The sequence below is a fragment of the Gadus macrocephalus genome, chromosome 9 (assembly GCF_031168955.1).
Source record: "Gadus macrocephalus chromosome 9, ASM3116895v1".
In the NCBI taxonomy this organism is placed as follows: Eukaryota; Metazoa; Chordata; class Actinopteri; order Gadiformes; family Gadidae; genus Gadus; species Gadus macrocephalus.
In genome coordinates, this window is record NC_082390.1 from 5,577,948 (window position 1) to 5,592,947 (window position 15,000).

At 46.2% G+C, this 15,000-nt stretch overlaps 1 protein-coding gene across 1 annotated transcript in view; it reads right to left on the minus strand.

The window, feature by feature from the left end:
- tmem117 (transmembrane protein 117) overlaps positions 1 to 15,000 on the minus strand; it is a 40,180-nt gene that overhangs the window by 22,565 nt on the left and 2,615 nt on the right. The window contains 1 exon segment of the mRNA XM_060060402.1: positions 1,860 to 1,992. Within this exon segment, the coding sequence (XP_059916385.1) occupies positions 1,860 to 1,992 (133 nt within the window).

Below are 15,000 nucleotides of genomic sequence, written 5' to 3' on the forward strand. Positions count from 1 at the left end.
GAGGAGAGGAGAGGAGAGAAGGCCAGGTGGAAGACACATAGCAGCTTCCCTAACTTTGCAGTTTGTGGGAGAGCCAGGTTTTACAACAGCACCATCTGCCTCTGTGAGGAGGGCTTCGCAGTGAGGACAACAGAGAGAAGGATAGCAAAACACGGCTAAAACCCTGCACAACGGGGCCGTCGTCGCACCTGTCAACCGTTGACAGGGTTGGGGTCCTTAGTGGTTTGTTTTGGTTTATTTATTGCTAACTATTTGATCACACAATAGATTATTTCTATTTTTATGTATATATTTACATATATATATAACTCAGTATGCATTGACCTCAGAAAGCGATCATTGGAAGAAGAGAGTCCTCTTTGAAATGGCAAAAGCCTGTAAATTATGGGGTGCATGTCCTCTAATTCATAGGAGCAATCACTTCTTTCCTGTCGTTGAGACATCCCCAGTCACCGGTCCCCCTGGGCATTAGGGGAACAAACCAGCCAATCATCAAACACACTTAAAAGGGCTTGAAAGAGCTTCTCCCGCCACACAAAAAAACACCTTCTTTGTGCCGGTACGTCGAGGTCTGGGCTAGGATAAATAGCAGTGGCTGAGAAAACAGAGAGGGACGGGCCAGCCAGACAGAAGCACTGCGTGCGTCTGCAGACGTTTTGTTTCCCCTTCCTCCCCCTGAGTGCTGGGCTGATGCCGTGTTGGCGGACGGACGACGCTAGCCTCACCAGCTAGCTGCACACACAGCCAGCCGCGCGTGTCTTCTTCGCTGGGCCGACCACTCGGAGTAGACCGCGGAGATGGATGCCCGTGTCAGAACACTGGTCGTCGCTGACGGATGAGCTTATCACACAAACTCATCCTTTCGGCTCTGGTGGGAGCAAGAACGCCACTGCCCCTGGCGTAGACAATTATGGATGCTTGTCCGGTAATGACTGATGAGAAGTGATGTCATATTGAATAACAATAGATTTGTCTTGCATAGACGTGTTCCTGTTAATATATTTTTCAACAAACACACCGCGCGGTAATCCCGCCACCCTGAAGTGATATAGTATAATGGCTGTCTGGCCAATGGCCTTCAGGGGCATAAACTACACACTGACCTCTATCAGCAGGATTCACTGGAATGCTGCATTTACATCTCTAGTTGGGTTTAATGTATGCGTCTGGAGCTGCTCTAGCAAAGTGGGTTTAGAGTGCGTGTGCGTGCGTGCGTGTTTGTATGACGTATGATATGAATTTATACATATTCCCTGGCTGAATCTGGATGTATATTGGACGGGTTGACCTCAGTACGACCTGGCCTCGCTCGCTAATGAAAGAAACAGCTGACCCCTCACTTCTTTTTTCTGATGACCCGTCATCAGATTACTAATTACAACGTTACGGCCGTGCCAGGTCAGTCCTGAGAGAGAGCTCGGATGTGCCTAATTAGCCGCGTTGGGGCGGTATTCAACCAAGTTTATTCGTTTTTGTCCCACACAAAATAACCTTCTCTTAACCTTCTTCATGATAACCTCATCTCTGAATTTGTGATCATGTTTAATTTGGATGGTCTGCTTTGTTCCGGTTCCACGGATCATCATGTGCTGGGATCCGTCAGGGCGATCTGGTACCCTTTTAGCCGTGATGGATGTAGGGTTTGAATAATTGGAAGTGTATCGAGTCTCTTCCATCTAAGACGTTTAGATCAGTGACATTAGCGAAAGGGCTCGAGCAAATGAGGTACTCTAACACATTGGCCCTCCAGACAATGATGCGGGGGAGGTGGAGAAGGTGGGGGAGGAGGAGAAGGAGGAAGAGGAGGAGAAGGAGGAGGAGGAGGAGTAATGGAAGGTGATGGGGCGTGGCCGTCTTACCCCATGTCCCCGGCCATCAGCAGGAACAGGTTGTAGATGTTGGAGAAGATGAAGAGGAAGAGGATGGTGCTGAAGAACATTGTCATCCAGGAGCCGTGGTCCTCTCGGAACATTTTCAGCCGTAGATAACCACCTGTTACGAGGACACGCGCACGCGCACACACACACACACACACACACACACACACACACACACACACACACACACACACACACACACACACACACCGACAATTTGGTCAACAGACATGGCCGACCGGTCGTAGCGCCACTTCCCACCAAATCAGATTCCCTTGGCAATTTTGTGTCAGAGGACGAAGATGAGGAATGATCAAGTAATTGTGTGCGTCGATAACGCCCTACCCTGTCACACATGTGCCCTTTGGGCATCCACATGAAGATTAAAGAGCTCCACCGGGCTGCTCTGCTAGCCCGCCCCACGGGGGAATATTCGCTTTCTGTTCGGCTCTGAAGCCCATGAGCGTTTTTATTTTTTCCACCCCATTCTGTCGTGTTGTGTTGCGTCGCGGTAGGACAATAGCGGCAGTCAAGAAATTATTATTTTTTTACCTTCGGCCATGCAGAGACCGACTGATGTATATATATTACGCTGAACAACACACTCTCCTCGCCGCCGGTCCCCTAATGGACCAGTTATCCCAGGGAGCGGTCGTTGGCTCGGTTTGGGAGGACTCGATGTGATCAGTGTGATTATTCAGACATTTATGACCCGTGGAGTATTTTTTTCTTTTTTCAACGTCTCTTTCTCCTGGCCTCGAAATCAAATCAAGGGGAAATATCTCCCTGGCTGAGCGTGAGATTGATTCAGATACCCAACTTTGTGCGGAATACATAATGCCGCACCAGCAGCCAGCCCTCTGCTGCTACGATACCAAAACGTTTGTTGTCTCTTAATTGAGTTTCAGCCGCTTTTCGGAGGAGTAGAAAAGGAATGAGGCTGTGTTTGTAATGCGAGGCGTTTTGGATGAAAAGTAAGATGACAAAGCGTAGGATCGCATAAATGCAGTTAGAGAAACTGGCCAGTCCTGCATAATTATATTGCTGTAATCACAGCCCTTGAAGTCCTTCATCTACCTCCCGTACGGCTCTAGTAACACAAACAACACTTTAGTTTTTTTCCCCTTCTGTCCAGGTTGTCCGTAATCTGAGGAGAAGCGGATATTGAATAGTTGGCACATATGGTGTTGCAGATAAAAAATAAAGACACAACACACGTTTTGGGAAATGTTTTCATAAACAGGGTCGAAAAACATGGTGAAAATAATATTATGATCATATATAGATAAACGGTTTAGAAACTGGCCAAATTATGTGGTAACCCTCGCCTGTCTGGAAGAGCTGGTGCACATTACAAAGGGCGCAAGCTACTTTAAAGTTTAAATCATCCTATCATACATTTCACTGCTGCCTGCGCCGTGCCAAAGGTAGCCATTTTTCTGGGGATATCAGTGTTGTTCTGTGCATCAAAGCAGCTAGACCCTCTCTTTAAGTTGCAGCACCCGAGGGAGCTCATTGTCCACAAAAAAGGGTATGCAGGCATACAGACACGTCTGCAAACACACATAAACACACACACATGCACTCACACACTCTCCCTCTCTCACTCACATATTCACTCACACCCACGCACAAACACGCACACACACACGCAAACACACACACGTAAACACACACACACACTCACTTAGACACACACACACACGCGCGCACACACACACACACACACACACACACACTCACTTAGACACACACACGCGCACACACACACACGCACACGCACACACACACACGCACACACACACACACACACACACACACTCACTTAGACACACACACACACACACACACACACACACACACACACACACACACACACACACACACACACACACACACACACACACACATTCCTCTTTTATGTCCCTATTACGGCCTCTCCCAAAGCCTAACATGAGGTTCTGGTCGCACATTGCTGTAGCGAAGACCTATTTTGCACTGCAGTCTGCAGGCTGCAGAATCTGCTGTGTGCATATACAGTACATACAAACAAGAGGTGCTCAGCCCTCTGTGGACATGATGTGCCTGTCTATATGCAGGAGCTGCTGTACAGGGGAAGACATCTGAACAACAAACCCACCCTCAAGTTAAGTAACTCTGACTGAAACCTCCGTACGTTTGATGCCTGGCTCCTGGTGTTTTGCAGCCCCACCGCACCGTAAAACCCGTCTCGCCCCTTGCCATTTTAGCGCTCATCGCAGGGTTGCATAATTGAAATGGCTTGCATGGTTGAACTTAATTGCATCCATTGCCAACGAGCCGCAAATCAGCAACACACACACGTCACACACACACACACACACACACACACACACACACACACACACACACACACACACACACACACACACACACACACACACACACACACACACACACACACACAAACACACGGACTAGGGCTGTACCGTGCTGTAGGGGGGCCCGGGACGGGTGTGTGCGTGCATCAGCAGATCACACACTGTTCAAAGGTAGCGATACGGGAGCGCTGATGTGCAGCGCTCACCGGTCGGAACAGAGGCCTTAAGGAGGAGAAGAAGACGGGGGGGGGGGGGGGGGGGGGGCACGACTGAGGCCCTCGCACGTGATTCAAGAGGACCTATGTATTCATCCACTGGATGAGTCATGCTCAAGACAGTGGTCGTAAGATGGGTTGGAAGTATGAAGTATGAGTAGGCAAGCCAAGCACAGGCACGTACAAACGAACGCACGCGCACACGCACATAAAACATGCACACCCTTTCTCTCTGTCTCTCTCCCTTTGACACACAAACACACACCGATGGCCAGGGGATGTATTGTAACTGCCACACTGTATTCTTTAAGACATATTTACATTTTGCATTAGACGTGTAGTATTAGTGCCATCTAGTGGTTGGACATTTAACTGACCCGTTGGTCAATGGCCTCTACCAAGTGCATACAATTGAGGAGAGAACAGCCGTTAACGAAATTCTTCAAAGGGAGATTCTGACTTATTAAACGCCTCAGGTACTTATTGTCTTCTACAGCAGTTTAGTCTGCCGTGTTTGATGGAATCGATTGCTATTGTTCCTTCTTAGCACTTAATTAATCCAGAAAGGGAAAGACAAAAAGTCATCGGTTAAAGGCACCCAGTGCAACTTTCGAGGCTTAAAAATAAACATTAAATTTCTAGTCTTTTTTACACGTAGTAAGTTTCAATAACTCCATACCATTACATACCGACTTTTAAGCAGCAAAGATGAGACGTCGTTGTGTGGTGAGAACTGATACAAAATCGATAACAACAACAATGCCGCCATTTTCTTTATTTTTTGTAACCTACAATAAATAAAGCAGGCTTCCAGTCAATGGAAAAATGGCTTCTCCCCACCGGCGATTGTTGTTGTTTACGATTTTCTATCAGTTCTCACCACACAACGACGTCTCATCTTTGCTCCTTGAATGTCGATATGTAATGGTATGGAGTTATTGAAACTTACTACGTGTAAAAAAGACTAGAAATTGAATGTTTATTTTTCATTGAATGTTTACATAAAGTTGCACTGGGTGCCTTTAAAGAAAAGTATCGGCAAGTGTCGTCAGTGCTAATATGCTTTTTGGTCACGATATTTCCGGTCGACTATTGGCTGTTGTAATGTGTACCTGCTTACGGGAAACTTCAAAGTACTTGTCGAGCCAGGGGTGAAAGCAATTTCACCAATTGATCTGTGGATGCGAAATGTTGACATTCTCGTTAAAAGTCAGTTTTTTTCTCCCCACTGGCGGACGGCCAGTCGAGAATGCGGACGCCGGATGTCTGGCTGATTTATAGCGCCAGCCAAATACAAACACGCTGGGGTCAAAAAACCCAACAACCAACAGCAAATGAATTAATATAGACGCTGTTTAAGAAGCAGACAAACACTCAGTACAAACAGATGGACAAACAAACACCCGGTATTATATCTATCTACACACAGAAGCACAAGTGCAAACACACACAAACACGCTCAATATGTCTACCTACACGCGCACACACACACCCACGCACACACACTCAAAATGGCTAACTACCCACTCACACAAACACACAATATGGCTGGCTAACTACCCACACACATACACACTCGCACACACTCTCAGTACAATCTCTCACACACAAACACACACTTAATATGTCTACCTACCAAAAACAGGCACACACACTCTAAGTACAATCTCTATCCACAGACACACACACACACACACACACACACTCTCATTACAATCTCTATCCACACACACACACACACTTAATATGTCTACCTCCCAAACACACACACTCCCAGTACATTCTCTATCCACACACACACACACACACACACACACACACACACACACACACACACACACACACACAGCCTGGACTTTCATCCGTCAGCCTCCTGACAGGTATGGACAGCAGCAGAAGGAGGCGAGGACGACAGCTGGAGGTAGTAGACGGCGGTAGGGAGGGAGAGAGAGAGAGAGAGAGAGAGTGAGAGAGCCGCTGTCTCCAGCCGTCATGAGCCTGCCGCTGTACAACGTGTCTGAGATGATGGAAGCAGGTGAGACAACGCACATCTCCCCATAATGAATATACCTGATGAACCGCCACAGCTGGGGGAATCAATTGCGGTATACTTAAGTGTCGGGGAGGACGCATCTGGGGCTGAACACTCAACTTGTTCTTGTTTAATGTGCGCCGGTAGGATGTGTAGCTTCGACAGCAAGGTGAGCACCCCCCGCGCTGTGTTTGAGTTTGAGTTTAAATTATTATTTTGTTTGTGTATGGATGAATGTACGGTAAAAGTATAGGATTCACATTTTCCTAGCAGTGGTAGGGGAGTCATTTCCGATAAGTAATTGAATCAGGCAAACACAATACAACAAATGCTTTTTTTCGATTCTCAAATATTTGAAATCGGCAATGAAATGGGACCAACGTTAAAAGAAAATGGGATTTACTTTATCTGATTAAATGCAAACAGATTGAGCTGTGTGGAAAGCGATAGATCAACAATCAAAGCTATTCTGTCTTCATAAGAGACATACAAGCATGCACTTCCTGGAGACACAGCCGCCGCTTGGAGACTGGGGAGAAACAGCTTGGCTTCAGCTCTATTATAAGAAGATTGCCCCAATTGTGAATATAGAGTAACAGCCCGGGCTTCTGGATAAGAAGTAAAACAGAACAAATCAATTACTATCAAGTCAAAAAATACAATGACCATGGTGTCTCATAAATAAGATCAAGATCGAAAGAAAAATCGGACTCAACATCAGACGTTTTCGTGCTGGCATTCTTGCGTAATATATATGATTAATAAAACTAGAAACTCTAGTTTATAGAATTTGTAATACGGTGTGGCTGTCACAGAATAAAAAACGTGAAATTGCTTTTCTTTCCCTGTGGTGTAGTCCCATTTTATAAGTTATTAAACGTGACAAGCAATCTCAACAAATAGGATGGGATAAAATCGTATAATAAAAGGCTTGTAAAAAGTTGCAGAAAAAAGAATGCAAAAGATTTTGCACTTAGACTTAATTCAATGCCAACATGCGATACAATTCATCCCCCCTTTCTCAAAGAAGTCCTTCCAAACTACAGAGAGCGTCTTCTCATGTGATAAATGAAGAGTATCTCCTCTCTGTATGTCCTACGAGTGAGAAGAGATTTTTGTTTGAATTTGTTTTCGGGCGAATTTGTTGTATCGCTCTTTAGGCTCTTTTAGTCTCTAACAGATGGAACTGAAATGCTGCTGCCTCTATCTTTTCATTTGATTCAACCTTTATTTAACCAGGAAAGTCCCGTTGAGGTTAAAAATATTTTTTTCAAAGGAGACCTGGCCAAGACAGGCAGCAGCATGCAAAGCACATATAGTTACAGACAGAAGACAAAAGAGGACACATTAAAGAAGAAGAACTAAAAGTCAGCATCGGGAACACGTAACCATCTTGGCCATGACGCTCTTACGAAATGATTGTCGCATCAAGCTCCTCAACCCTTTCCCTCGTGATTCTCTTCCTAACCCCCAGGAGTGTTTGTGGAGTACGTGCCCCTGTCCACGTCCTTCTGCAGCCAGTACAAGCGCGGCCACTGGTACTGCTACATTCTGCTGCCGCTCTTCTCCGTGGCGCTGCCCGTGGGCATCGTGGGCAACCTGGCCGCCCTGGTCAACTACACCTTCTTCCGCAAGAGCTCCAGCACCAGCCACGTGTTCCTGCTGCACCTGGCACTGTGCGACTCCGCCTGGATCCTCACCCTTCCCTTCACCATCTACTTCAGCGTGCGGCGGCCCTACCTCAGGTACATCCAGATCTTCTGCCAGTTCAAGAAGGTCTTCTTCACCGTCAACATCTACGGCAGCATCCTCTTCCTCACGCTCATCAGCTTCGACCGCTACGCCGGCACGGTGCACCCCATCAGCTCCCTCCAGTGGTGGGACGTGGGCAAGGCCAAGCTGTGCTCCGCCCTGGCCTGGGTGCTGCTGGCCCTGGGCTCCATCCCGGACCTGTTCGTGACCTTCGGCGTGCGGCGGCCTGGCAACGCCACGGCGTGCATGGACCACATCCAGGGGCCCTTCGCCTACGTGCGCTGCATCGCGGTGGTGCGCACGCTGGTGGGCTTCTTGCTGCCATTGGCCGTCATGCTGGCCCTCTACGGCATGACGCTGCGCGTGCTGCGGAGGCTGGGCAGCGGGCGGGGGGGTGGCGGCGGCGGCGGCAAGGGCGGGATTGGCGGCGGGGGGAAGCGGAAGCCCATGCGGCTGATCGCGGTGGCGCTGCTGGTGTTTGTGGTGTCCTTCACGCCCTACCACGCCATGGTCATCACGCTGGTGTTCATGAGGCTCCGCGGCGAGGTGACGGCGGCCAACGCCGACCTGCTCTACGCCGCCTTCGAGTTCTTCGAGGCCATGTGCAGCGTGAGCTGCTGCCTGGACCCCCTGCTGTACATCCTGGACAGCGAGCGCGTGCAGAGGAGGCTGCGGGCGCTGAGGCGCGGCCGCTACGGGAGGCTGTGTCGCCGCGGCGACCGCCGGGTGGGGGTCGTCAGTTGATTGAATCCAGCCCCATTGTTTCGGAGGAGGGGTGATGCTTTTTTTCTTTTTGTTTGTTAGGGTTAGGGTTGTTCAATAGTTTGCTAGTTTCTTCATCTTTAGTATCAGCATTTTGTACACTTTATTTTAGATTTTTGTCGAGGCATTATTGGCTTTTTAAAAGAAAAAAATGATTATTAAAGGGATTATTGGCTAATTAAAGGCAAAATAAAAATAAACAGCCCTAGCAAAATCACAATCAAAACAGTCTTCCACAAAAAAGTAGTGGAGAAATCTTTTTAGGATTCCAAAGACCACAATGTTTGACTGCTATCTGCAATTAAATCCTAAAACCTTTGAAGTCAACTAACATTTCATTATTAATTTAAGACATATCTTTAATCAATGTTGAAACTGACTTTGACAGGGCAATGAAATTATTTGGTGTTTTATTTAATATCGGCTATTTAATTAATATCTGTTATCGCCAAAACCACAACGCCAAAAAAAAAAACCCGATCAAATAATATGTTGGCTGAGTACTGGTCTGGAAAGTGGAAACTGATACGGAAAATGAGAGCGAAACAAAACCAGCCGCAGAGAAATAAGTAAATACTTGCTTTTGGAGGGCAAAACATTTCCTCTATATTTGTTGATTAATAGGACCACGGTTGTCCTTACAGCTACTAATCCATCAACCAAAATGCGGTGCATACTCTATTTCAGTCCAATAGCGCCCCCCTGTGTTTCAGTCTTGCAACTGCGACTACGTTCAAGGTGAAGGGTAACTGGGAGCGAAGCACTGTGGTGGTCACCTGCCACTCCTCCGCAAGTCTTTGTTGATTTGACGACAATGACGATGGATACCATGAAACTGAGCAGAAGGATGTATCAGCATGTATTAATGTGTACATCGATCTGGCCTTCCATGCTTTTCCTGAGTGCAATTGAATACAGATGTACAAAAATAACATCACTTCCCATGCACTGGTGTTATTTTCAGCCAGTGTACTATGATACACACATGCCTATTTAAAGGCAATCCAATCTTAGTCTTTAATCTGCCGGTTTCATATTCACACTCCTTCAGGAAGAAAATCTCACGTGATTTTCTCAAAAGGATTCCACAAACATGGTGACCTATATCCCAAATCCCCCCGCCTCCCCAATCAATCACACACACACACACACACACACACACACACACACACACACACACACACACACACACACACACACACACACACACACACACACACACACACACACACACACACACACACACACACACACACACACACAACCACAGCCAGCTGTGTTGCAGAGCTATGGGCATCACCTGCAGCCACAGGAATAACCATGGCAACTGTCACCAGGGACCCGCCCCCTCCCTCCTCTCCTCCCAGCATAACTTGATGTCCAGGTGATAAATCACAGGTGTAAAGCAAGGGTCGCTCTCCCTCCGCTGGGAAGCCATTACAATGGCGAGAGAGAGAGAGAAAGAGAGAGAACGAGAGGTTTCACAGAAAGGCACTCTGTCATAACCCCGCCCCCCCTCCCTCCCGTTTCCCCCTTTTGTGTTATTTACAGGATGTCCATGGGACAAAAGGAGTCATACGTTATATGTAAATAAACCCTTTCCCCTTGAGTGTTTGCACTGTGTCTGACAACTCTGCACTGGTTATTTGGACCTGCTCGCTTATCACCCCGTTGCAAACAAAGTGCTGTGGTTGTTGGTGTCGCTGATTCAAGAAACATTCAGAGCAGGGAGGGTCCGCTTCCTCAAAAGCCTAAGCTGTAAATGTTAGACAGTTCCTTGGCTAGACCGTCAAATGGACAAATACAAGCTCCTAAAAATATAAATGATACCATCCTACAAATAATTCCACACTTCCTTATGTTTGTTGTCCCTTCATTATGTGAAAATAAAACAGACCCTTAAACATGCCTTAAAGAGGGCATTGGCAGGGGATTGGCCACCATGATGCAGTCATAAGTCTACACCAAACGAGGCAACATAACTGCTGGTACAGACATTTGAGGCATTAAGAGATAACCGCAAAGTATGAACATTGAGCACTGCAGAGGCTGAGTTGGCCCTTACTCTACTTATCTATTATGTACAAGAGGACGGGTCACCCTGAGGCAAACCCATGGCCACACACACATGCTGGTGCACGCCTGAAACACACTGTGTGGTGGGGGACGCACAAACATACATGCTTACGTTCAGATGCTCATCGACACACATGCGTGCAAACGCACGCACACGTACATCAATACATGTGCCGAAATGTAAGCAACACAAAGTGATGTGATAAAAATGAAACGCATCCTACTCGGACACACAGCTGATCGCGTTCCTCCCCACTCATAGGCCGTCACAGGCCCGGTAGGTCACTGTAACACAGTAGGACAGGAGACAGATGGCTGCCTGCGGGCCTGCTAGAGTGGCCCTGCAGAACCAGGCAGAGAAGCTAAGTAACCAGAATGAAATCTCGCTTTCTCTCTCACACACATGCACGGGGACAGACACACGCACACACACACACACACACACACACACACACACACACACACACACACACACACACACACACACACACACACACACACACACACACACACACACACAGACACACACTCACATATCCACACACACACATACACACACATGAATACACCCACACACAGGCTCACACATACACACACTAGTCTAAAAATATCGATTTTTCCTGTTGTGGGACAATTGTAAGCTCATTTGGATCCCAACATCACAACGTTTGTCTTAATTAAAATGACAAACTGATCCAGTCAGATCGGTATTGTCACCATTCATGAGTGTAGATCTGGAGGTCTAGAATTGCTCATGCACATCATGACACCAAACTGCTATCCTTAAACACTTCAATATTGTTTATTCTAAGACTGAGGTTCCATAAAGGCATCTACCATGAAAATATGCTGGATGCATTTCTAAAATGGCATTTAGAAAGTAGCTGGGGGACAAAATGAGCAAGACTAAGGATAAGCTTTGTTTGGGGAAACAATTGTGTGTAAGACCTTAGTTATAGATGAAAGTGATATTTCTCAAGATTTTTACACTTTGTACACATTGAAAAAAAAAGAAAAGGAAAAGTCATCTCTTGGATGTGTTCCTTTCATTTGCAGTTTATTGTGGGTGTTCTGATGACTGCTCGACCAGATGGTATGCTTTTTTTTGTTTAAGTTTTCTAACGATTCTTATAAAAATAACAAAATCTAATAAAAGTTAGTTAAAAAAGAAAAGAACAGTTTTCACAATTTCTTTTTGGAAATTATTTTTTCTGTAATCATATTATTAGTTTCCCCCCCCCCCCTTTTTACGAGCAGGTTTGGTTTTGATCTAAATAACATTTGTAACATTTTGTTAATCGGCCCAGTGCCTCATAAAGGCCAGCTAGAAGCCGTGGCGGTTGGTTCAAATTGTCACTTGAGTGAGGTCAGTCGTGATATACGCTTGTTTAATATAAGACCACAAAAAGGAGGCTATGTTTGAATTACCGGCAACAGAGAGCCAAGTTGACAGGTTGAGGGGGCTTCATCATTTCGGCTTTTGTTGAAACCAGACATTCAATTTGTCAGTTTAGGGGCGAGGGTCTTTAGCATTGTAGCGGAGAGGGTCATTAGCATGGCCGTTATGTGATTAACTGAAAAGGTGGCAGTTTTCTAAAGAGCCGAGTTGCATTATGGTTATCCGTCCGACCTAAGACGTATACTTACCCCTTCGCCTGCTACAAATTGATGTGTCATTCGTTTCGATTAGCTTCATTCATGAATAATTGAGGGGTTTAACAACGCTTTAACATGGGGCTGGATTCAAACTGCAGAGAGGGCTTTGACACGGTTCACCATGGAATAGAACCCTAAAAAGCCGAATGAAACCCATTTACAGTTGTTTAACTTATTAATATCTGAACACATCTGTTGGTGAATGCCCTCAAATTGGCGGCATGTCCCCTTTCCTAAAAGGTTGCAGTTGAACTGAGACAATGCTTTATTCCAGCCCGTTGTACACACCACCAACACTGCCGTTAAAATAAAAGGACACTAAAATAGAAGCGAGGAACCATGGCGTGACCTCTAAGTTTAACACAAATTGGTAACGACAGCCACTGAAGGACCAGAAGTCATTGGCCCATACCGCCCACTGGAACCGAGATGCCAGACACACCCTCTAGCCTTAAAGGCCAAATTCGACTTCTGCGTTCAATAGCCGCCTGAGGTACACTTGTGGGTCTCTACACTGGTGCTTGAATTAACAGTTCAGCAGAGTGTAGTCCTGCAAATCCCCCAAATGTCAGGCATGCAGTGACATCTGGTCTTATCTCTACAGTGAGAAGAGGACGTGCCAAACACATGAACGTAAAATCTTCTCACGAGGGATGCAAATGTCCTTCAGTTGCACCCTGTTTTTGGAGGGATGCACCTCGGTGTTAACCTGATGCCACATTTGGTTACACACAGCCATCTGGGAAGTCGTCCTTGGAAAGTGTCCTTTTGAAAAGGGCAGGCGCCTGGCAGGGGATTGGAAGAACCATATGTATATCGACGTCTATAGCTCACGTCCTTCATCGTAGGAGACCGGTTGGTCCAAACCCCTATCGTTCATCATATCTTGAAACCCGGCGCGATGGAATCTCTCCAATTAATCAAATTATTTTGAATCATGTTGCCCTCACAAGGTAGTGTACCCATTGGGGCTATTTGACAAAGTATAATTTGGCCTAAAGTATGGCCTGACAGAATATTAACAGGTCCCTTTCAGAGTTGTTGAGGTACCGTCCCAAGAGAACTTGTCTTTCCGGTCCAATCTGGTTTGTTGTCATCACAAAGGCAGAGACATGAAGGGTTCCCACTCAGAGATCGGCTCACACTCCCCACAGGGCCAATACGGTTGTGTAATGTTACAGATTAGCACGAGAAGGAGTTGCATTGTGTGACAATATAAGAAATGGGTCGTGTTTGAGTGGGTGGAAGTGGAGGCGGGAACACATGCTTTCCTTGTAAGACGCTTGCAACGTTGATCAACGAACATTGCATGTTTATTTCTGGATTTTCATAAGCTCATAAAGCCCTAATTGTTTTGTTCTCATTAGATTCTCACAAATGTATGGTATTTATATGTTATGAAACATAGCATGTTCAAAATCTGAAGGCACATGCTGGAAAATATACCAAATAGAAAATGAATCCCGAAGAGCACCATGAATGAAGAGCAGTCTCAGAGCACAGCAAAAGAAAGAACAGCAAATATATATAGCCAATGTTTCCCCAGCCATCACCCTAAGCACTTTTCATTGATCAGTGTTTGGATGTAGTGCCAGCATTCTTTAGGCACTGGGGCCATTATCAAAGAGCAGCAGGGCACAGATGTCTGCCCTGATGCAATCATTTACCTGAAGTGCTCTATCGGGCTGACACTATATAGCAAAGAGCTCTCACTCACCATCCACATCGAAGACGGTGAGGATAGGGAAAGATAAGATAAGATATAAAACGTCTATTCTAGAAGGTAACTGCAGGGGCTACAGCCACAACAAAAACTGTGCAAATCACGCAAGACAAGATACGACTTGAATACAAATAAAAAGCTATAAGAACTGAAATGTTGACAATACGTTTACACCCATCTACAAAACAAATACTGTTAAATTAAGTAGATGTTGTTACTGAAGTAGGCCACGTTGAGTTGAGCTGCATGTGAGGCGTCTATAATGAATGGTAGTTCTTACGTGGGCTCCTGTTCTCTCTAGTTCTCTCCACTATAGCTATTTTTAAAAAATCTATTGGAAAGAGAGGTGGGTGATACTCTATCTCCAAATGTTCATTGTGCTGTTGTTATTATTGTATTGCTGTGGTTCATGGATGTTTATCCTGTCATGCTCGCAAGTGCCCAGACACACACGCACGCACGCAAACACACGCATGCACGCAAGCATGCACGCACGCATGCACGCACGCACGCAGGTACATGCACACGCACACAGACAAACACACAC